Raw genomic sequence first — 23144 nt, forward strand, 5'->3', positions numbered from 1 at the left:
GCGACTCTGGAGACTTTTTAAAAATGTACTTGTTTTTCACAGGAACCTGGTGAAAACCTGTGAAATACAAGAACTTTGTCCAAACGTAATCTGTGAAGTTTCGGTATTTTCTTACGCTGTAGATAACAATGTTAATTTTTTTCCTATCAAGTATCTCTTTATAGTAAACTAGCTGCGTTGCCCGGCTTTGCCCGGTCTACCTTGAAAATAAAAATTGTGTCAAGCGACGTATATTCGGCAATCAGGCGTAAAAAATAAATAAAAAAAACATCATGATTTCCCCTCCAAGCAATGACGACAGATATTAAAATACTTTTAAGAAATTAAATCCAGAAAGATGGATTTAAAATACGTAACCATGGAAACACAAAATAAAATAAGTTTAAGGAATTAAAATGCGAAAGAAAATGGTTCACAATTTGAATGGAATTTAGATTTCTTAAACTTGATGTAAAACGCTTGTAACTTTTTTTTCCTTTCGAGATAGAAGCTTATTTTTTCGACCATAGGTTGAGTTAGACCTGGAGTAAAAAGGTCGCTTTTTCCAATGGCGTCAAAAAGAAAGCTGTGGGACAATTCCTTCACTTTTTATTGATTTATTTAATGAAGAAAGTAGTGCCTAAATTTCAGCTAAGCCTAAAGAAATTCGAGTTAAAAACGCAAATAACTCACGCCGTATTAAAGTTAGAGCATTGAAACAAATTGCGTAGAACGCGGAAAATTCTACCCTTTCTAACGATATGAAATATTATTATGTGCAAGTAATTTTTCACACCCATATTTGAGAATTTATGTGAAAACTGAACGTAAATTGGAATAAAAAAAGAACTATTCATCGAATTTTATTCGAACTGGTCTGCAAACCTTTTCAGGACTTAAAGGAACAAATTGTGAAAATTTCAGCGCAATCGGCCTGGTAGTTTTCGAGTTTTGCGAGTTCAAACACACAGACGCTTTTATACTATGTAGAAATAAAAGTAAGATTTCAATGAAATCCTGGAAGGAAGTCTGGCTGACGTGCGTCCAGGTGACCCCATAGCACCTACAGCCTTGAAATTTTGTACAAAGTTACTTCGTACCGCGGGAGTGTGCTCCTGGGGTTTTATTTTTTAAAATTCGAATTAGTTATTTTGTAATTAATTTTTTAAGCTCAAATTTCGAGTAAATTGCCTATTGTTGCCTATTAAAGGGGAGAAAAATTACTTGCACATATTAATATTATATATCGTTGGAAAGGGTAGAATTTTCTGCGTTCTATGCAATTTGTTTCAATGCTCTAACTTAAATACGGGGGGAGTTATTTGCGTTTTTAACTCGAAGTTTTTTACGCTTAGCTAAAATTTAGGCACTACTTTCTTCATTAAATTTATCAATAAAAAGCGAAGGAATTGTCCCTCAGTCTTCTTTTTGACACCACTTGAAATAGCGGCTTTTTTTACTTCAGATCTAACTCGACCAATGGTGGAAAAACTGAGCTTCTATCTCCAAAGGGAAAAATAGTTACACGCCGTTAAAAATAAAGTTCGAATAATCTCATCTCCATTAAAAGTATTCCATGTTTTATTTGGCGTTGCCATAGTTACGTCTTTTCGATTCGCATGTTTCTTCTTTCTTATTCACAAACTTTAAGGGTTTCGATTTTAACGGAAAATTTTAGGCTCAGCTCAATTCAAGCCCCGAGCTAAAGAGCAAAATATATTACTAGAGACCACGAATATGAAAGCGACTTTTCAAACGTACACAACTGCAGTTTTGCAATGCTCATGAGCTCCTTAGCTCTTACGGCTCTGCAAGTTGGTACAAGTTATTTTGAAACCCGGGGAAGGGGTGTGTTTTGATGCAAAGGTTTCTTTGTAATTGACAATTTGTATCTTTGCAATCAAATAAGATTGCGAAGCAATCTTCGGGGGTTGGTGAGCGTTAGCGAGCAGGGGACAGAGCTCCCTAGCGATTTTTTAAAAAAAAAGTCAAATTAAGTAATGCTAGGTAAATTTGGCTACCTAAAAACTGACTCGTTAACTAAGCAATCAACATTTTATATAAAAATATAAAATTATTAAATGTTTTAGTATTTTACTGAAAAAAATGGAAAAAACTTTTCTATAAATATTACTGAAAGTATTTAGAGTCTGAGCATTTTTTTGTTTAATAGTTAGGACAACAATTTTTTCACGTAGTCTGCAAAAGCACTGGGTAAAATGTTGCTCTGCTTTTGTATTAGCCGTCTCTTTGGATCGAAAGAAATACAATTTCGCTCATTCAAATCTTTGCTGCTTAAAATAATATTTTTTCTTTAGTCTCTTTTCTGATATTCAAAATAAGATTGTTAAATAATATAGTATTGAAAACTGAAAAAAATTATATGCATTTTTACAGCCTCTTCACGTTATAGAGATTGAAAGATACAGAAAATATGGTCAAATTTATGGGTGAGTTTTTTTTTTTTTTTTAAATTTAATTTTTTAAAACATTTTGGAAAATGGGCAATTAATTGGAAAACGCATTTACAGAACGAGATATCGTTTTCTTTTAATTTTTTTTCGTCCCCCATAATTGTTCCCAATCATTATTTTTTAGAACATTTTCTGTGCTTCAAATATTTAAACTCAATACAAGTCCAGATAATAATTTGTGGAAAATAGTTTTTAGCAAAATATTTGGTCAATCGACTTTTCTAAAAAGGGGCCATGAAAAGTCTTATGACGAGACAAAGCTCAAAAGCTGCGTTCGAGTATCAGTTAACCCCTAGCATCTATTCATGTATAACTACAAATTGTTCGTTTGTATCTACAGTCGGATCCCGACTTACGCGAGGGATGCGTTCCAAGACTCCTCGCGTAAGTCGAAATTTCGCGTTATAGAAAATTGTTGTGTATGTGAAATTTTAGAAATTTTTTAACACCTTTCAAACTGTTTTAGACCATTTTTTAACTATATATTACCGATACTCACATCAAGAGCTAAATTTTTACTGTATTTTTAAAAAAGCTGCATTATTTAATCACTGCACTGTAATACTATACAGTAGATACAATAAGTTTCATTTATAACTTAAAAATTGAAGATGATGATTTATGCTGCGTAATCTGATCGTCATTCTAATATATTTTTAAGTACACTACAGTAGCTTCGCATTTGCTTTTATAACATTTAAATCTATGGTGACACCCCTCTTTCAGAGTCTCTATTCTTAACAATACAAGAGCAGATTCCAATTTTATATTGTTTGCATTTTGCTTAAACTTTACTCTGCGAGCTACATATTAAAACTAAGGTCTGGACTTATACGGATTGCCCTTCTCTTGACTTAATTATACGTATGAAAGATTCACTCCCCATACCTTATTGTCGTGTTACCTTCGACATACTTTCTAGTTGTTAAAGCATATCAAGAATCTTAAACTTTTCTTATATTGTCGCAAACTTTCGCTTTTTGTTTCCATCTTCAAACTTTAGGTGAAACAGCGTGCCTAAGTGCTACAATATTTCATCCCCTTACATATTTAGAATAAATAGATGAAAAATGAGGAGTGGTGATTATACACACGAATAAAGCTATGTTTATAGTGCGGTGTGTGGAAACTTGCGCAGTCAGTGATGCTGAAAGGATGAAAGTACGTTCACGAAGTCGATGTTTAGTAGTGAATAACATAGCCAAAACTTAGCATCATGATTCCTTTCCAAATATTTTCGTGTTGAGAGCGAGAAATTCGCTTTAGCTCTAAAATTTGTTGCTCCTGAAAAACTCGCGTTATAGCCATTTCGCGTAAGTCGGATCGCGTTGTAGCGGGAGTCGATTGAATATCGATTCTATATTCTACACATTGTGTGCATTGAGGAACATTGGTTATTAGTTTATTGCATAAAAGAATATTAGTTCTGATGCTTGTAGTTGTGTCATTTGTGAATGTTTGTACATAATTTAATAACTATAATTTTAGTATTATTCTGATCCTTTTTTTTTTTTTTTTTTGTAGACAATTTGATGGTAGTGGTCCTGGTATTACTATCGGAGACCCAAGACTGCTAAAGAACATAATGGTGAAAGATTTTCCAACATTTAGCAGTCGTGGTGTAAGTGTTTCTTGACGCAAATTAATTTCGAAATTTAATTTTTTATTCTCACCGGTCAAATAAAATGAGAAAATTATTTTGTGAGCTTTCTGATACACATCAATGCGTAACTAAACAGCACACATACCGAGTTATTAAAAATAATAAAAGGTCAAAAAATTTAAACGCAATAAATTTTATATCTCGCACAGAAATATCTAGTGAAAGAAAAATCAATGATGGCTCTTACTCTTAAAGCTGGGAACGGTGAAGAACATTAACTACGGAAGAAATGCATTTGTTCTGCTTGAAATTTAAATGCACATCCGTTAATGAAACATAAATTGTTTTTTCATGCATTTAAGCTGAAATACCAATTATGGCCTTAGTTGGTGGTGAAATGATTTTTTTAGAATAACTAATCGGAAAATATAGTGCTGAGAAAACATAAACCTTAAGGGGGCCTTGGAGCTTCCAAATAGCCCAAATCGGTCAAAAATGATTTTTTTTTATCCCGTGGAAGTAACAACGTATGAAGTGTGCTGAATCGTATGAAAAAAACATCTTGTTGATCTGATGTTTTATCGCAAAGTTATATGCGTTTAAAAAAAAATAAAAACAGAGCGTGTTTTCGATCAAAATGGCTGTAAAACATGTAAACAAAGTCGAAAAACTAAGTGTCAAACATGTAAACTACGTTTCAATAAATTCTTACATTGGTATTAATGTCAAATATTTAGTCATCGTGAAAATATCTTTCGGGAGGTATTAGAATACGAAGATCATGAAATGTAGGTGAAATTAGACTTTAACGTCATTTATCTCAAACTGGAAAATTCGATGCTGACACAAATTGAAAAAAGCTCCATGCGACTTAATTTTTGTTCGATACGCTTCAAATTTCAGAATATGCTACTTTGGTAGTAGTTTGATAAAACTGGGCATGCATGAAGGTTTAAGCGAATTTTATGTTACTTAAAAATATTAAAGCTTTGATTTTTATGTAATATTAGCAACCAAAACTATTGCTTTACGCGAAAAAAAAATACTGTGCAGTTAATAATGGACCAATCCTTAAATGGATACCCAAAGTTCTTGGCAATGTTCTGTTCTCTGATAAAATGCAAATTGTTTGAGAAAAAAGCAAAAATTGAGTCGCGTGGAGCATTTTAAAATTTTTATTTTAAATTTCAAAATTTTTAATTTTAATTAAATTTTTATTTTGTTGCTTTTTTTTTTTTGGTTGATATTTTGCATGCTAATAAACTTACTAACTTTTATGCCCAGTTTCATATTTCAAAATTAATAAATGAAAGAAAAAGCTTTCAAGGTCCACCGTCCCCTTAAGAAAGATGAAATATTGCACCTTTACCCTACTACATGGTTAAAACATCACCATACTAGCAAACATACCCAGCGCTGCCTGATAATGAGAAATAATTCATACTTTCCTTTATTTATTTTTAGCTGTTAATAAGACAAATATGTATTTAAACACAATTTTAAGTACATCGCGCTATGAAAAATATATAATAAAAAATTACACACCTTTATCTACAGCGATATTTCTCGTTAAATAAGAAAAAAAATTCAATAAAAAGTAATTGGAAATCCTTAATTTATAAATCAACTAATTTTTAAATGAGACGGGAAAAAATCCTGAAAATCTTCCCGCCCGCAGCCGGGTTCGAACCCGAGACCCTAGGGATACTGGCAGAGCGCTTTACTGACTGAGCTGGTCGCGCAACATACGTTCGAGTTATTGATGCAACAGAGGATGCGTCATGAATATTATTGATTTAATTTCAGTTTATTGCTGCTCCACTCCTATTAGTCATAGCGCGATGTTATACAGCCTATTGACTTCTTCAGTAAATGGACTATTCAACGCGAAAAGAATTTTTCAATTCGAACCAGTAGTTCCTGAGATTAGCGCGTTCAATTATCATTTGAAATTTGTCGTCTTGATTTCAAATTACGGTTGTGAAAAAAGCCATTAGTAGAAACAAGAAACCAAACGAGTAGGGTCTTATCAAAATTCGTGATTGCGAAAAACAATATTTGAATTTAAGATCTCAAAATTCAAATATACTGTTGTTATTATGACTTTTTTTTTTCAGAGAGGAAAAACTGGTGATCCTATTGTTGATAAAATGTTGGTGTTTCTGAATGGAGCAGACTGGAAACGAATTCGAACCATCATTACTCCAACCTTTACTACAGGCAAAATAAAGAAGGTAAAATATTCTGGTTAAATATAATTTCTTTATCCATTAGTTCCATTTTCAAAAGTATTTCCCACTATTAAAATTATAAGAAAATGCACACGTATGGTAACAATGAGAACCATTTTTGTTTTGTAGCTTTTGAGAGAGCATATTATAAAGCATGTATCTAGATGCATAAATTATTTGCCCCCGTGTCCCCTTTCTGAAACGTGAGTTTTTAAAGTCTTCCAAATTTTAAAGAAAAGTCGGTAAATTTAGCGAGTTTCGATGAGTAATGGGAGGAGGGTCGCAAAGAGCCAAAGCCCCCTTGACAGTTATGTCACCGAGTCCCTCCCTCCTCCCGAAAAAAGGGGAAAAAGAGAACAGAAAAAGGGTAAAAGAAGAAAAAAGTGGGAAAAGAAAATTGGAGAAAGAAGAACAAAAAAAGGGGGGGGGGAGAAAAATTATCAAAACTACTTACTAGAAAATAATGAACTCAATTTTATCTGCCACAGAGTAATTTTTTCTTAATTTACGTTTTCTCTTATTCTGAGTTTTTCCCCCTTTTTCTTTCTTCCTTCCTTTTTTACTTCCTTTTACAAAAAAGGAAGTATTGTATTCGCGAAAACTATTTCACTCAAAAATCGGCCTGAATTTCCATTTTGCTCACTCACGAACGAATGTTAAGTTTTTTTTTTTGACCCGACCACACGTGCAGATATACCTAAGAACGTATAGACGCCCGAAATATCCATTTTGACGATTCCCGAGTTAATTACAACGAGTTTTCTCGTGACCTTTGTATGTAGGTATGTGCGTACGTGCGTATGTACCTCGCATAACTCAAGAATGAAATGTCCTACAAAGTTGAAATTTGGTACGTAGACTCCTAGTGGGGTCTAGTTGTGCACCTCCTCTTTTGGTTGCATTCGGATGTTTCAAAAGGGGTCTTTTACACCTTTTTTTTGGGGAAATTATTGTTAATTTCGATGCAAACTCAAGTGGAGTTATAGTTTGGCGGGCACTTGGCGATAAATCGCTATTCTTTTGATCGCCAAGTTTTGTCGCCAACTTAGTGATAAATTTGGCGTGTTTTTTTTTTTTTTTTTTTTTTTAAATATATAATCTATTTTTAATTTGGACACTGTTGGTGATATTTAGAGAGTAAACTATTGAATAACATTAAAACTGCCAATAATGGAGAAAAAACATTAAATTGGTGTAAAAGGAAGTCATGTGATGCACACATCAGCTCGTTTTTCTTTCATTTTTTTCTTTCTTTTTTACTCCCTTTTACAAATAATGTTGATCATTCTAGCTAGAGCATGGAGGCAGCTGTCCGCAAATATTAAAACCGTCTTTCATATCACTTTGCTCGTGAAAATTAACGAGCTGATATGTGCATCACATGACTTCCTTTTACTCCAATTTAATGTCATTTCCCCATTATTGGCAATTTTAATGTGATTCAATAGTAAACTCTCTAAATATCACCAACAGTGGACAAATTGAAATTGTGGTCCAGTTTAGAGAAAAAATAAAAGTGGTTTTAAACATCTTTTATATGCAGCTTTTAGGAATATGAGTTTCGAATAAAAAAAAATTAAAATGGTCGAGCGCACCCATCCATTAAAACTGTATGGATTGACTCACTACATTCGTTGCTTTCCTGTGACTTTTTCAAATGTTGTCAAGGACTTTTCGGGCACCCTGTATATTTACTTATTTTTGTTTTAAAATTTTGGTCTATATCAAGTTAAACTTAATTGGTATGCTTTTTTTTTTAGATGATGAGCATCTTCAAGGATAGTGCCAAAACATGTGTAAACAGTTTTAAGAAGTATGCAGCTTCTAAAAAACCAGTGGATGCAAAAATGTGAGTGAATATCTTTTATATATTTCCTCAACATTCACCATTGTGACTTTCACATATTTTATCTTTTCGTGTCTAAACTGATGCACACCCAAACCTGTTTTTTATGCGGTGAATAGGGACAGCATAAAAAAAATCGCACAAAAATTTTTTTTTTCTGAACTTCACGAGTAGTATTAAAAAGTTGTTTTCGCAACAGTTAATAAATATTTTTTTATGCGGTGAATAGGGACCACATAAAAGAAGTTTCAAATAGAAAATAACCAAAAAATTTACAAAATAATCTTTAAACGAAATCAAAATAAACCAAGTGATGATAATTTTTGCCTAGTAGTCGAACAAAATTTCCCTAATAGGGAACTTTTTGGGAGGTCACAGTGACTTCCCATCGGGGTGCCTATGTCATCAGTTAAAGATACTACCTCGCACTCATTTTCAAAATAATTTCCTCAATTGAATCCTAGTCTGACTGAAATTTTAATAATAATAAACCGCACAAAAAAAATATATATATATATATATATATTAATTTGAATTTTTGGCATCTTGAATTCAAATTATGTTATCCGCAATCACGAGCGTGTGTGTGTATGAATGCGCGTGTGTGTTTGTGTAGGCGCATGTGTGTGGGTGCGTGTGTGTGTGTGTATGTATGCATGTGTTTGCGTGTTATGTATGCAGTGCTGTGTGTGTACGCGCGTGTTGTGTAGGTGTTCATGTATGTGTATGTAGGCATATATGTTTGTGTCTGTGTGCAGGCATGAGTGTGTGTGTATGTGTTTGTGTATGTGTGTGTAAGTGCATGTACTTGTGTGTGCGTGTGTGTAGGATATGGACGCAACCTGGAGACGGTTTTCGCAAGAAGAGCAGCATCGTGAGGCCGGTCGACGCGACGGTGGTGCTGGCAGAGGGAGGTGGTGGAAAAATAAAATGATAGGAATTCAAAACAGTCAAATGAGAACAATAAGCAATCGTGATTGCTCAAAATAAAAAAAAACGCACAAAAAAAAATCACACACACACAAAAACAAATCGCATAAAAAAGACTGCATAAAAACAGGTTTGGGTGCACTTTACACACTATCCAATGAATTACAATCGATACCATTTCATCTTACGCATAAATGTACGTTTCTTTCAGAATTTATGGAGCCTTCACAATGGACGTCATTGCCAGTTCTGCTTTCTCAACAAAAATTGATTCTTACAACGACCCTAATAACAAGTTCGTGTCGACAGCAAGGAGCCTGTTCTCCAGAGGCATCTTAAGATTCATTCTTTTCAGTAAGAACAATTTTTAGACCTGAAATCTTTAGTTTAGTTTAATTATTTTGAATCATTAGATGATAAGTAAATCGCATTCTTTCTACTAATTTGCTAACAGTTTTTATTTTTTAGAGCATGTCCAGAAAGTACGTGCGAAAAGCCCTTTTTTACTGAGTCCGCCAAACAATTGCTTTTTGTAAAATTTTCTAATGTGGTAACCATACAACAAAAGCAAGATTTTAAATCCTTTTACAATGGGGGGGGGGACCCGCAGAAATAGGGGGGAGCAAGCCGGGCGCCAAATTCACTCTAAGTCCGGCACTGAGCTGAAATAGTAGATTTCCCTTACTTGGCTGCAATTCTTGCACAGCTACAGTATCCAGAGACTGTAGTTCGCCCTCACTTGGGGGCGCAGTCAGTCTCGACGGGTAATAATTGTGCTGAAGGTGAAACGCTTAGTAAAAACGTTCAGTATTTTTTGATACTGGTAGCTTAAAATATTTTTCACAACACTTAAGAAATCTGCTGTTATGCAACTTGTAGCAATTCAGCAATTTTTTTCGTAAAGATACTTGATTTCTACAGGAAATTGGGGAAAACTTGTGAAATCCCGGAACATCGCCTAGAAATAGTTTGTGACCTTTCGGAACGCCCTTACAATGTAAGTAATATTTGAGTAAGCGGGATTACCCACTGAGTTTGATCAACCTAGTTTTCCCTATATTTTGTTCGTAATACTGCTTCAACGCCACGTTCTTTAACGCCGATTACTTATTTCTACGCCACTATTTTGTATCTGTTAATAGAACAATGAGTAAAAACCTGTGTGAAAAAAAAAGAAAAAAACAAAAAAAAACTTCAAAATATTAAGACTTGTCTGATGCGTTACAAGCAAACTGTTGGACATGTTTTTACTTGCGTGACGCTAATTAACTTATGATGCATTTTAACTGTTTCTTTTAAAAAATACTGTAACAAATGCTTCAACTAGTTTTGAAATTACATAATAGTGAAATATTGAATTCATTGCCTTTATTAGTGGCTAGAATTTTCGTAAGAAGCTAGATGTTATACCATGAAAGAGATATTGGTTTATAATGGACAACAATTGCAATATTGTAGCTATTAATTTTGCTGATACTTTGAAGAAATTTTCAAAATGGAGTTTCTCTTTTCCAATCGGTTGTAGTAGTCTGCTTCGAAATTATCCCTGAATAACTTAAGGTTCCAATCATAAATACGAACAATTCAGTAATTTTTATGGTTCGCTGTTTAAAAACTCTTTTGAAAAATGAAAAAACAAAATAAAAATAATTTTTTGAAATCTCAATGAATACATTTGCTCCAGATACCGAATACCAAATTTTCATCGGTGTTGGAAACATATTGGGCTTTTCAAATCAAACACACATCAAGTATTTAAATAAACGGTGTTTTAGAAGGTATTTTGATTGGGTACCGAAGATGTCGACAACCTCGATACTTACACCGTACATTCAACTAAGCATAGAAAAATATGTTTGACATAGTCAATCATTTTGTAATTATATGCTGCTAATACCTTTGTACATTTATTTCCATACTTAAAACAAAATTTTAATTTTTCATAGTTAATGTTATGCAAGTAGGGACAGGTAATATTTGCATTTAAGTGTGTTTTAAGGTTTCTGACTAAAATTACCTTAAGAACATAAAAGCAAAGCTAATTCTCGGAAGAAAATACAATTATTGATTTTCCGTTCTGGGACTAGAGCAGTTAATAATGGCATTCCCATATCAAGAAAAGTTCCATTTTAGAAAAATGTCACTTTTTGTTTCTAGGTCTATGACTAAAATCACCTTTTGAACCCAAAAACGAGCTATTTCTCGGAAGAAAAATATTTTCACTTATTTTCCGTTCCGGGACAACAGCAGTTAACAATCGCATTCCCACCTCAAAAAAAAAGTTCCATTTCAGAAAAATGACACTTTTTGTTTCCAGGTCTGTGACAAAAATCATATTGTAAGCATAAGAAACAAGCTAATTCTCGGAAGAAAAATATAATAATTGTTTTTCCGTTCTTGGATTGTTCAATTGCCTGTGCTAGTTACATTGTTCCATTTGTCAAAACTTTTACTGCATTTTCTATTTAAACTTCACTGCTCAGTTTCCCTCCACAAACAAAGCAGAACAGAAAATTCTGAAAAACAGATGTAAAGGTCTGAACGAAATGCTTAAAAATAGTGTAGAATAGTTTGTGGGTAACATTAACAAATAGACGTAATTTAATTTATTTTCATCCAACATTTAGTTCTTCATGAAATTTTAAAAAATGTTAAAACCACGGTGCGTTTTCTTTTTTCAGCTATAGTTGTTGTTCTACGCATACCTCTACCAATCAAGCCATCTCAATCTAAAGGAATGAAGTTTTTTAAAGAAGTTACCCTCCAAATAATAGAAGAGCGGACCAAAACAGGAAAGGTAAAAACCCAGCATATATTCTCAAACTTACTCATTTCATATGATTATTGTTGTACGCAGTATAACTTAGCAACAACACCACAAAAGTACTGCTGATAAATATGCTACACATACAACGCATCATTAAAAAGAAAAGATTTAAAGAAAAAAAAGTATCAGAGTTGTGATACTAGAGAAATTAATTGGTATTTCCTTTTCACATCATCAATAGCCTAGTCGAACATTTTTTAAGGTGAGCTCAACAAAACATCATGACTTTGAGAAATTTAAAGAGCCCTATTGTTCTTTCTAAATTCATATTTTTTTTAACTGATGAATTATTGAGAAAACTAGAAGAAATTTACTAAACTCAAACGCACTGCTCATAAATGAAATTTACTTTTTCTTTCTTGATTTTCTCATAACCACGTTTTCAGTTTTTATTGACGTCAACAGCTCTAGCGCAAAAAAGTATCCACGAAACTTCGCAAAAATGGTCATTGAACATATTACTGTGATATAAACCTCGAAAAATTAATGTACATACAGTATGTGGTTTTGAAATAATGATCAGTTAAACTTAGGGAACAAAAAGTACGTTTTGCGGGGGAAATTTTAAATCGTTTACCCATAAAACATGTTTTTAACCCCGACACACAAAGGAAGGGGGTGATAAGGAAACTGTAGTTTTTACTAAAAATATGACTTTTTTATATTAACAAAAAACATATAGAAATATTTTTTCAACAAATAAGTAGTTCAACAAAATGTGTTATTCATGTCAAATTTAATTATCGTTTCAAGTTTTAAAAAGGTGCAATGAATATTGAAGAAAAAAATATTTCGGAATCGGAATTGGTCATTTTCCCTTAATATCCGCAACAGTCAAAGGTTCTCTAGCTTCTGGGGTTGGTCATTTTCCCTCAATGTCCGCAACAGTCAAAGGTTCTCTAGCTTCTGGGGTCGGTCATTTTCCCTCAATGTCCGCAACAGTCAAAGGTTCTCTAGCTTTTGGGGTCGGTCATTTTCCCTCCGACTCCGCGGCCCTCATCATGAATGCTTCATGTTAAAACTTTCCCAATGAGGCAAAATACACTGCAAATTTCCAGTGCATATTGGAAAAATGGACCACTTTAGTTTACAAAAAGCGTTCCAGTAGCCTGAATGTGCACCTAAATGTGTTCCAAATGCGCTTCGTTAGAAAAGAAGTGTATAAAAACGCGCTCCGAGTTTTTCTCTCTCACTACATTTGATGAATTTAAAGTTGAAAACACATTTTTGAACAGATTGAGGGTTCCTCTGAGCAGATTGGGAACACATTTGGGCACACTCATGAAATCGGTTTTTTTTTTTTGTTTTTTTTTTCGTACTTATACCCATGGTCGAAGACTGTCCAATGCCCGGCGGTGGTTGAGAGCTGCACCGCGATAATGCTGTAAAAATAACAGCAAAAGCTGCTGGTATAATCAAAGGAGTGTCCCAAAAATTGGGCAACAAAGTCTTTGACGAGTGTCCGTGTACAAAAGTGTCGAATTAAATGTGTGTTCTGAAAATTGTTCTCAGAAGTTTCTTGAAGACTATTCTAAGAATGTGCTTCAAAGTGTTTTAAAAGAAAGGACAAGTATCAGTATACAATACTGTTTTAAAAAGCGTTTTAAAAGTGTACCGAACCAAATGTGTGTTCCGAAAAATGAAGTTTTTTGAAAATTGCTCTATAAAATGTGCTTTAAAGTGTTTTAAAAAAGGGGATAAGAAGAACGTCTTCAAAAGTCATTTCCAAATAAGGGCGGCTAAAAGAGTTGGATTTTGGTGCGTCAATAAATTAGCAACAAGAGTGAAATCAAAAAATTGTTTGATTTTTTTAAAACACCATAATTACAGGCAAGATGTCATTTTTATTGTTTTTAACTCTTGATAAAGCCTTATTCTTTATCTTCAATCTTGATCTAGCTTAAGAAGAAATTACTAAATATTCGAAGAAAGGATCCCGTGTAAGATAAACGGACTAGTACAACAGTATAGTCCGTTTATCTTACTAGTACAGCAGTTCCAGATAATTGCCACTAACTCCAGGAATGTGCGAAAAACTTCCCCTGACACTTGTCCCTCGCAATAAAAGCAATTTGATTCTTAACACAAAAATTTCTTCCCAAATTTTAAACTCTGATTCCATTCCCTTCGAGGTAATTGATTCAAGATTAGTCCGGTTAGATGGCTCCTGAAATATTTCCCCTCTTTCAGTGTATGGGTACATAGTGAAAAATAAAAATAACTTTTTAAAACGCTATGAAGCTGATGACTTGAATCAGGTCCATCATTTAAAATTTTCGCGGAGGATGGGGGTAGGCAAAGGATGCATACTGTTGGGAATTCCAAATAATATTATCAATTATTTACGTTTATTTCGATATATTTGGCTTTAACTAAATCCCTATTTTATTTCATCTTGCAAAGTCACAAATGCTAATTTCAATGTTTGTAACGTATTTCCCGATCTTAGACCTTTGCGTGCCTTACGTCATGAAATGACGAAGTTCCTTTTTTATTTGATTGGCCGCCGTTCTAACATCGGGAAATACGCATCTCAAATGCATGTCTTGAAATCCATGCAAATGTCTCTGGCTGGCTATATATGTTACTTCGGTAGCTCAGTCTTTCTCTCTCTCTCTCTTTTAAGGCGCCGTATTTTAGTTTCATGGTCAGCCAAGTCGGCTGTTTGCGGTCATGCTCTCGATTACGCATTTCATAATTGTAAACTTTATCTGCAAACCTTAAGTTCAAATTACTGAAACCTCGATTACATAAATGACTCTTCATTTGTCATATTACAAATTTACAAATAATGGTTTTGCATGTTTTACTAAATTATCTATGCTTCGAGAGAACTTATTTTGCAGTTTCATATTTCATATGTAAAAAGCTCTCCAAGGATGTCATTGTATTTTATCACCATGGAGGAAATAAAAAGAAATAATTTCAACAACAGGTATTGTTTTCTGCAAAGGACTCCAATTACACTCTGCAACTCAAAAGAGCACTAATTAAATTAGTCATCGGTGCGATAACTTCATTGATATAATCTCAACGCACAATAGATACTTACTGCAGAATTTTTCGGAAGGCTACTCAAACCGCTCCATATGTAAAAACGCTATTTTTTCAAAGCCAGGAGGGACAATTTACTCCCCTCTCCTCTCTTAACCTTCCTAAATGACAGGTCCAACTTGGATGAAAAGAAGCTTCCAAAACGTGTAACATTTGGAAAGTTTAAAATACTCAAAATCTACAAATCTATGCTGCTTCAGATCAGTCTTGAAATTAGTTTGTTAACTTTATTACCGTATTACCCCGCATTATCAGACTAGCCGGAAAATTCAGAGGTCACTAGATTTTCAATAACACTTAATAAAAATAATACTATGAAAAATATATGTTCAGCTTAAAATTGAATATAAGTTCTATACATATCATATTTAATAAACAGTTTAATTTTGTGAAAATATTTATTAACAATGTCATTTGTTATTTTAACAAGGAAAATATTGCTTAATAACGAATAATTTTATAGAGATTAAATTAAAATTCAGTAAGCAAACATTTAAGCAGTAAGTTAGCGCCCCAAAACCAGTGCTAAAGAATTTACCTTAGCTATTCAACAAATAAAAATTAAACTTACCTCTCTAAAGGGAAATTAAAATTATTTATGAAAAAAAAATTATTAACAAATCGCAGTACTGTCCAACCACGGATTGCATGGAATTTTCAAACGTCCAGATAAGACGAATCTATGTGAATTAGAGGAAAAAGTAAAAATTTGATGCGCGTATTCCGCTCATTTGAATGAGACTCTGCTTCTGCAAAAGCTGACATCGGTAAAAAATAATAGATTTGTCCATTTCCGGCTGTAAAACGGATGTTTGTCTTTCCATACAATCCGTGGTCAGACAGTAACGATGATTGCTTCTGAATTAATTACTTTATGGGGCATTCCAAGGTATTTTTGACATTTATGTAGAGTCCGTAACGTGACCTTTTTTGCCATAACTTTTTAGTTTACTGTTTGATTAGCATATTATTTTATTTTGATCTTTTCCTACCAACGCACCAGCTCAAATTAAAATAATTTGCAAATCAAACGGTAAATTAAAAAGTTATGTCAAAAAAGGTCACGTTACGGACTCTACATAATTTTAAAAATACCTTGGAATGCCCCTTATTGGTATGAAATTAAATCCAATAAGAATGACCTACCATAAATAACGAGCCCATATTACATGCAATACATTTTTTTTTTTGAAAGAAGGTTACTTTCGGAATTTATTTATTTTTTTCCCTTACAGTGGTTTGCTCCCTGATTGGAACTGAATGGGGAAATTTACTTTTGTTTTGTTGCAAAATATACCTCAAATCATCCGGCATGCCGGAAAATTCGAATTTCCCGGCTTGCGGGTCAACCTCGCTTTTTTCCGGCATTCCGGATAATGCGGTATCAAAATTAACTTTATAATTTAATTATACTATTATTTTTCAATGTTTTTGCTAACAATTAAAAAAACGGAATTGGCAGGCATTAAGACAGAGAATGTAACTTTTGAAATAGTTTTAAAAAACAATAAATTCGGGCATTTTATTTATTTCAGACAAGAAATGATTTTCTTCAGTTGCTATTGGACACTGCAGAAGAAACGGCTGAACAGGAGAATCAGTTTCCTGCCGAATCTGAAGACGTGACTGCTAATTACGGAAAAGACGACGTGTCCGAGAATATGTTCAAGAATACAGAAAAGAAAAGTAAAGTATTGGGAGATTCTTGAAAAAATATCCCCAGCGTTACGCAAGTTTTTTAGTTTTTCCAGCTAACCAAAGCCTTCAAAAAAATAATGCTGTTGTGGAATAATACAGGCGTCCCTCGCATAACACGGTACTTGTACAACACGGTTTCGATATTACACGGTACCCAAATTTGCGATAATTATAACACGGTTTCGATATTACACCGGTACGAAACTTGAATTTAATACTTCATGGTTTTAATACAACACGAATGTTATCTTTAAAAAAGATGGAACTTCATTTTTGTTCAAGACATTCTGTCAATGGTTGATAACTTTAATAAGTCTTTACTTTGTTTTTATGAAACTTGGTTTCGATATAACACGCCACACATCCCTTGATTTACATTATTTCTAAGTATAACACGGTTTCGATATAACACTGAACACCGTTTCCATATAACACGATACATCTTATATAACCTGATTTTTCTCATGCACATACATAATTAGTATTAAAAATAAGTAAAAATGTTATTTTAAAAAAGTCTCGTATAACACAGTTTCGATACTACGTGGGAGGAATAAACCGTGTTATACGAGGGACACCTGTACATGATTTAATCAAAGCATACCAGTCAATCCCATATTTAATTAATAGTTACTCGAATATTATAAAAAAAACTTAGCGTTGCGCACGGGATATTTTTTCGAGAATCGCCCATTGCACCTTTTCAATACCTAAATAAAATTTAAGAATGATAGTTTGCAACAGTCTGGCTAGTCAAAGTATTAGAATTTTGTAATTTTTTTTAATGTACAAGGTGATTATAAAGTAGTGCAATGATAGAGATAATTTATTCAAAAAAAGAACTGTTTAAGATTTCTACATAATTATTTTTTAAATTTTATTCTTATCTTATGAATTTTTTTTCTAATTGATACAATATAAGCGAAACGCATGCAGGTGGTGTGCTAGCATTAAAAACTGAAAATGGCGTCAGTGGAGGAAAAAACTCTCTACAGGCGAGATGAATCTTGAAGGGCAACACCCTAAAACCATGGTTCGAAACAAATACAAATGTGACGACCAGCAACAGGCTCTTGGCCCAGCTAGGCTGGTCCTAGTCAATTTATTATTTTCCAATGAAGATCAAATGGCCCTCTTAAAGCTATCCACCCCCTTGCTCATTACCACCTCTTCCGGTAAGCAGTTTCAAGTGCCCGCAACCCTACTAAAGTAGTAGTTTTATAACACATACTAGAGGACCCGACAGACGTTGTTCTGTTCAAACTTTGTGAATTGAAAATTTGAAAAATTTCAATAAACTATCAAGCATTTGAAACGTTTTGTTGAAAAAAATAAGTAAATAGAAAATATTTTAAGCTGCTTGGTGTCAGAATGCATATATTTATTATAACTTGATTTATCCAGTGCCTACTGATCAGTTGTTTTATCCACTATTTTTTCTCCCGTACTTGAAAGATCTTCATAAATTGTATAAATTTGTTCCTTCAAACATACTCAAAAGATGAAAATAATCCTCAGATATTAAGTATAAAAACTAACTACCCATCTAGAAAAAACGGGAAATCCCGCTGCAACGTCCCCCATATGAAAAAGAATAAAACAATCCAATGGATACCGTTTAAAAAAAGATAAATGTAAGAATAGTTAACTGAATAAGCGAAAATCACCACTCCCCTTTTAAGATGTAAAATAAAAGCGTTCTTCAACTAAAATGACTAAACACTCTTTAAAAACCAAAAAACAATTCTTTGCAATTTAAAATATTTCACCAAACGAACAAAAAATACAATAAATTACATTAACAGTAGTAAAAAACTAATCACGCAACTGTATTGTTATGGCCAATACCGCCAAGCCACCACGGTCCTATAATCCAGCCGATCAGTGAGCGAAGCGAACTCTGACCGATTAGCGGTCCAATCTTCTGAACGAAAACTTCATACATTTGCCTAATTTGTTCTTTCCACCAAAGATAAAAATCTTCCACTGCACTAATCTTGTGCGTACAGAACTACCCTGTTGTAATTTATCTGAACGAAAATAAAATTTGTTTCGTCTTCAAATTCCACCAAATTTTCCTTTAATAATGTACTGATTAGTTTGATAATCCTTAAAGTATTCTTGCTATTGGTGTCAAAACTCAGACGAATTTGAACCGAGAAACAAATGTTGTTATGTACGGGTACTTTCCGATCATTTGATAGGAAAACCTAAAGCACCGATCCGGACACATGGTTTAACTACGACGAAAAACACGCGTTTTGCGTGAACCTAGTGAAAGAAACCCGATTTCTTCCAGTACTTCACTTTGAATATATCACTGGACCTAAAATCGTTGCTTTCAAGAAATGAAGGCTTCACTCTCTCTCATTATCACAGTAGGAAATTTCATTACAAAAAGCAGAGCTGGCTTTCTTATTGTCCTTTGGCAACGGGTTAAATATTTATTTCAGTTCTCGCTCAACAATAGGTTAAAATAAATATTAATCATTTGGGAGATATAACCATCCAGTGTTTAAATTAATTAATTAATTAACAAAAACGTTTCCGATTCGATCCATCGCGCTTCGAAACCATGCTTGCCACAACTTAATTACAGTCAAAAAATTTGATCGCAATCGGTCCAGCCGTTTAAAAGCCTTATGGTGACAAACGTCCGCCACAGAAGATTTTTATATATTAAGACTAGAGGACCCGACAGATGTTGTTCTGTTCAAACTTTGTAAATTGAAAAGTTAAACAATTTCAATAAACTGTCAAGTGTATGAACTGTTTTGTTGAAAAAATAAGTAAAAAGAAAATGTTTTAAGCTGCTTGGTGTCAGAATGCGTACATTTATTACAACTTGATTTATCTAATGCCCACTGAGCAGTTGTTTTATTAACTATTTTTTCTCCCGTACTTGATGGTTTGTTCCTTCAACCATAGGATAAAAAGCGTCCTCAGATATTGAGTGTAAAAAACTAACTACCCATCTAGAACAAACAGGAAATCCCGCTGCAACATCCCCCATACGAAAAAGAATAAAACAATCGAAAGGATATCGTTTAAAAAAATGATAAAGGTAAAAACAGCTCTCTGAATAAGCGAAAACCACTCATCCTTCCACCCACCCCCCTTCGTCCCGATGTAAAATAAACACATTCTTGAACTAAAATGACTAAGCTCTCTTTAAAAACGAAAAACAATTCTTTGCAATTTGAAATATTTCGCCAAACAAACAAAAAATACAATAAATTACATTAACGGTAGCTTTAAAATGTAAATAAGTGATTACGCAACTCTGTTTATATCCAAAGTCGCCAAGCCACCACGTTACTGTAATCCAGCCGATCAGTGAGCGAAGTGAACTCCGACCGATTAGCGGTCCGATCTTTTGAACGAAAACTTTTCAATCCCACTCTCTCGCTGAGCATTCTCACTTGCTAACTTTCTCTGCGTACCCTTGAATGATCTTAATATATTGCCAAATTTGTTCCTTCCGCAAAGATAAAGATCTTCCACTGCACTGATTTTTTGTGTACAGAATTACCCTGTTGTAAGTTATCTGGACAAAAATAAAATTTGTTTCGTGTTTAAATTCCACCGTCTTTTAGTTTAATAATGTACTGATTAGTTTGATAATCCTTAACGTATTCTTGCCTTTGGTGCCGAAACTCTGATGGATTTGTGAGCCGAGAAACAAATGTTGCTAGGTACGGTACTTTTGGTTAGTGAAAGAGCCCAATTTCTTCCTGTACTTAACTTTAAAATAGTATATCACGGGATCTAAAATCGTTGCTTTCAAGAGAGAAATGAAGGCTTCACTCTCTCTTTCTCTACGTTTTATCTACTCTCAATTGACATATCGCAGTGGGAAATTTCATTACAAAAAGCAGAGCTGGCTTTCTTATTGTCCTTTGGCAACGTGTTAAATATTTATTTCAGTTCTCGTTCAACAATAGGTTAAAATAAATATTAATCATTTGGGAGATATAACCATCCAATGTTTAAATTAATTAATTAATTAACAAACACGTTTCCGATTCGATCCATCGCGCTTCGAAACCATGCTTGCCACAACTTAACTACACACCAAAAATTTGATCAAAATCGGTCCAGCCGTTTAAAAGCCTTATGGTGACAAACGTCCGCACAGAAGATTTTTATATATTAAGATTAGCAAGTAGTGTAGTGTAGTATAGTATAGTAAACACATATTAGCAAGAACTGTTATGACCAAAGACCAAACTATCACTCCCCAGAAGATAAATTCTGGCGCGAAGCTGAAAACCGTCTGGATCTTAAAACAATTATTAAAAGTGAACACTTAAAAAGTGTGTTACGTCCTGGAAAAAACTTTTAGAGATAAAGATCAAGCTAAGTAGTTATCTTTAGTGAATTTGCTTTATCAGTACAAGACTTTGTAAACGCCCTCTACATTGCATTTGTAAAAATACTTTTTCAATTAATTATATTGTGTTGGAAGATTAAAGCAGTTTGTTTGTTTATGCAACAAGTAAAACTTAAGTTTGCGACATTTTTTTGAAGTGGAATAACTTTTACCATATGACTTCAAATTTTGCTACTTGTTTTATCTGATATAATTGCGATCCACATGTCTGATGCCCGTCAAGTTTCCCAGCAAACTTAGAAATAAATGTCAGTCAATAAAGTTCAAAGCTTCGGACAACGGTTGCCAATACTGCGCAATATTTGGAAGTTGAAAATTACTCGTAAGTTCAATTGTTGCAGAACGATCATTATTAAATCGCGATTCTTACTGTACTCCTTGATGGTGTTTTTCTTCTTGACTGCTCATCATTGATTCCGTAGAAGACACATTGGGAACACGTTCCCTTCCTATAATGCTCACACAAAACGATATGGCATACCGCGTGTTAAATTGTTATCAAAATATCAGCAAAATTGGACTGTATCCACAGCAAATTTTCTTTAACTATTATTTTTTCAACGTCAACGCTTTTCTATAAAACAATTTTTTGAAAACCATCAATCTATTTCAGGTCACCCTGTAGTTACTATCTGGTGTACAAATATGTTTTAAAGGATTTTCAAGAGATGGTCTCACTAGTATTAAATTGAAATGGACAATGCTGCAACTAATTTCATTTAATAGCCTCATCGTTAGGCTTTCATTTTCAGTATATGACCTTTCGCTGAAGTGGAAACAACATAGTTTTTGTTTGCTCTGAATATGTCAACTAAGACACAATTTTGGTTTCATTCGAAAACAAGTTCATCTGAAGGCCATTGAATGGAAGTAGAAGCTTACGGGAACATACTTCATCGATTTCCACATGTGAATTTTAGTACTGCCGTGCTAAGCACAGATGTGGTATCTACACATTTTATCAAAATTGAGTTATTGTCACCAGGTGGTCGTTAGTAATTTAATTTACCTAAATGTCAAGTTTTTTGGCGATTTGTGAACGCGAAATATTAAAAAAAGCTTTTAGAAAAAAAGTCGTAACTGCACAGTTTACGTAGTTTGCTAGGGTAATTTGAACGTTAGTGACAAATACTAAGCCTTCAAAGTGTTATGTGCTCAGTTACCACTTTTTTCCTTAGTAATTTGTAGATACGACTTTTATACCTTAGTAAAACAGCATATTTAATAATGTAGCAGTTTATTGTAACAGAGTATTAAAATTAGTTTACCATTGAATAGTTGATATAGGTTGATAATAAAAACTAATTGCATAAATGTTAAAGTATTCAGCTTTTTCTATTTAAATGTTTATTTAAAATGCAAATTCTAAAAATGAAATGCATGTAAAATATTCATATCAAATTCTTTCCTGCAAAAAAAAAATTAATTTGAATTCTGAAATTTTGAATTCAAATTATGTTTTTCGCAATCACGAACTGAGACAGGACACTACTCATTGGAGTTATTCTTTCTAGAAACGGCTCCTGTCCCCCCCCCCCCAAGTCTGCCTCTCCTCCTGGGCGGTTACTTGTGCATAGTTGTGTGTGTGCGTAGACCTGTGTGTATGCACGTAGGCGTGTGTGAGTGTATGTGTGTGAACGTGCGTGTGTGTAGGACATGGACGCCTCCGACCAGGAGAAGCGGATAGCTCAAAACCGGAGCAGCCGCGCCGCCAGCAGAGGACGGTGGGCGGTGGTGCTGCAAAGGCTTCTGGTCCAAGTTGAAAAAGGCACGGACACCAAAAACGGTCAAATGAGAACAATAAGCAATCGTGATTGCTCAAAAAAAAAACGCATTTCGTTCTACGGCCACTTATATTTTTATTTAAGTATCGTCTGCTGTCAAAATTATCTTTATGCTCGGTAAAAATGAATCTAGAAAACAAAACATTATAAATGAGAGCATCAACACATTCTTTGAATGTAAAAAACAGAAAATTGTTATGGATTACAGTTTTAACTGTCCGGAATTTAGAAAATGGTATCTTTCAGAAGGTAGATTCTGTTAGATTTGTATTAACAAAATAAAGCGAAACAGCTAAGTCTAAAGAAAGCAGATGTTTTCAATATT

The 23144-nt window shown here is 33.7% G+C and overlaps 1 protein-coding gene across 1 annotated transcript in view; it reads left to right on the plus strand.

Annotated features, from left to right (window-relative positions):
- The window catches only part of LOC129225125 (cytochrome P450 3A11-like), a 48978-nt gene that overhangs the window by 9937 nt on the left and 15897 nt on the right, over positions 1-23144 (plus strand). The window contains exons 3-9 of the mRNA XM_054859686.1: positions 2377-2429; positions 3978-4074; positions 6174-6290; positions 8048-8136; positions 9275-9417; positions 11745-11860; positions 16480-16630. Of these exons, the coding sequence (XP_054715661.1) occupies positions 2377-2429; positions 3978-4074; positions 6174-6290; positions 8048-8136; positions 9275-9417; positions 11745-11860; positions 16480-16630 (766 nt within the window). The remainder of the gene's footprint in view (positions 1-2376; positions 2430-3977; positions 4075-6173; positions 6291-8047; positions 8137-9274; positions 9418-11744; positions 11861-16479; positions 16631-23144) is intronic.

The sequence above is a fragment of the Uloborus diversus genome, chromosome 6 (genome assembly GCF_026930045.1).
Source record: "Uloborus diversus isolate 005 chromosome 6, Udiv.v.3.1, whole genome shotgun sequence".
In the NCBI taxonomy this organism is placed as follows: Eukaryota; Metazoa; Arthropoda; class Arachnida; order Araneae; family Uloboridae; genus Uloborus; species Uloborus diversus.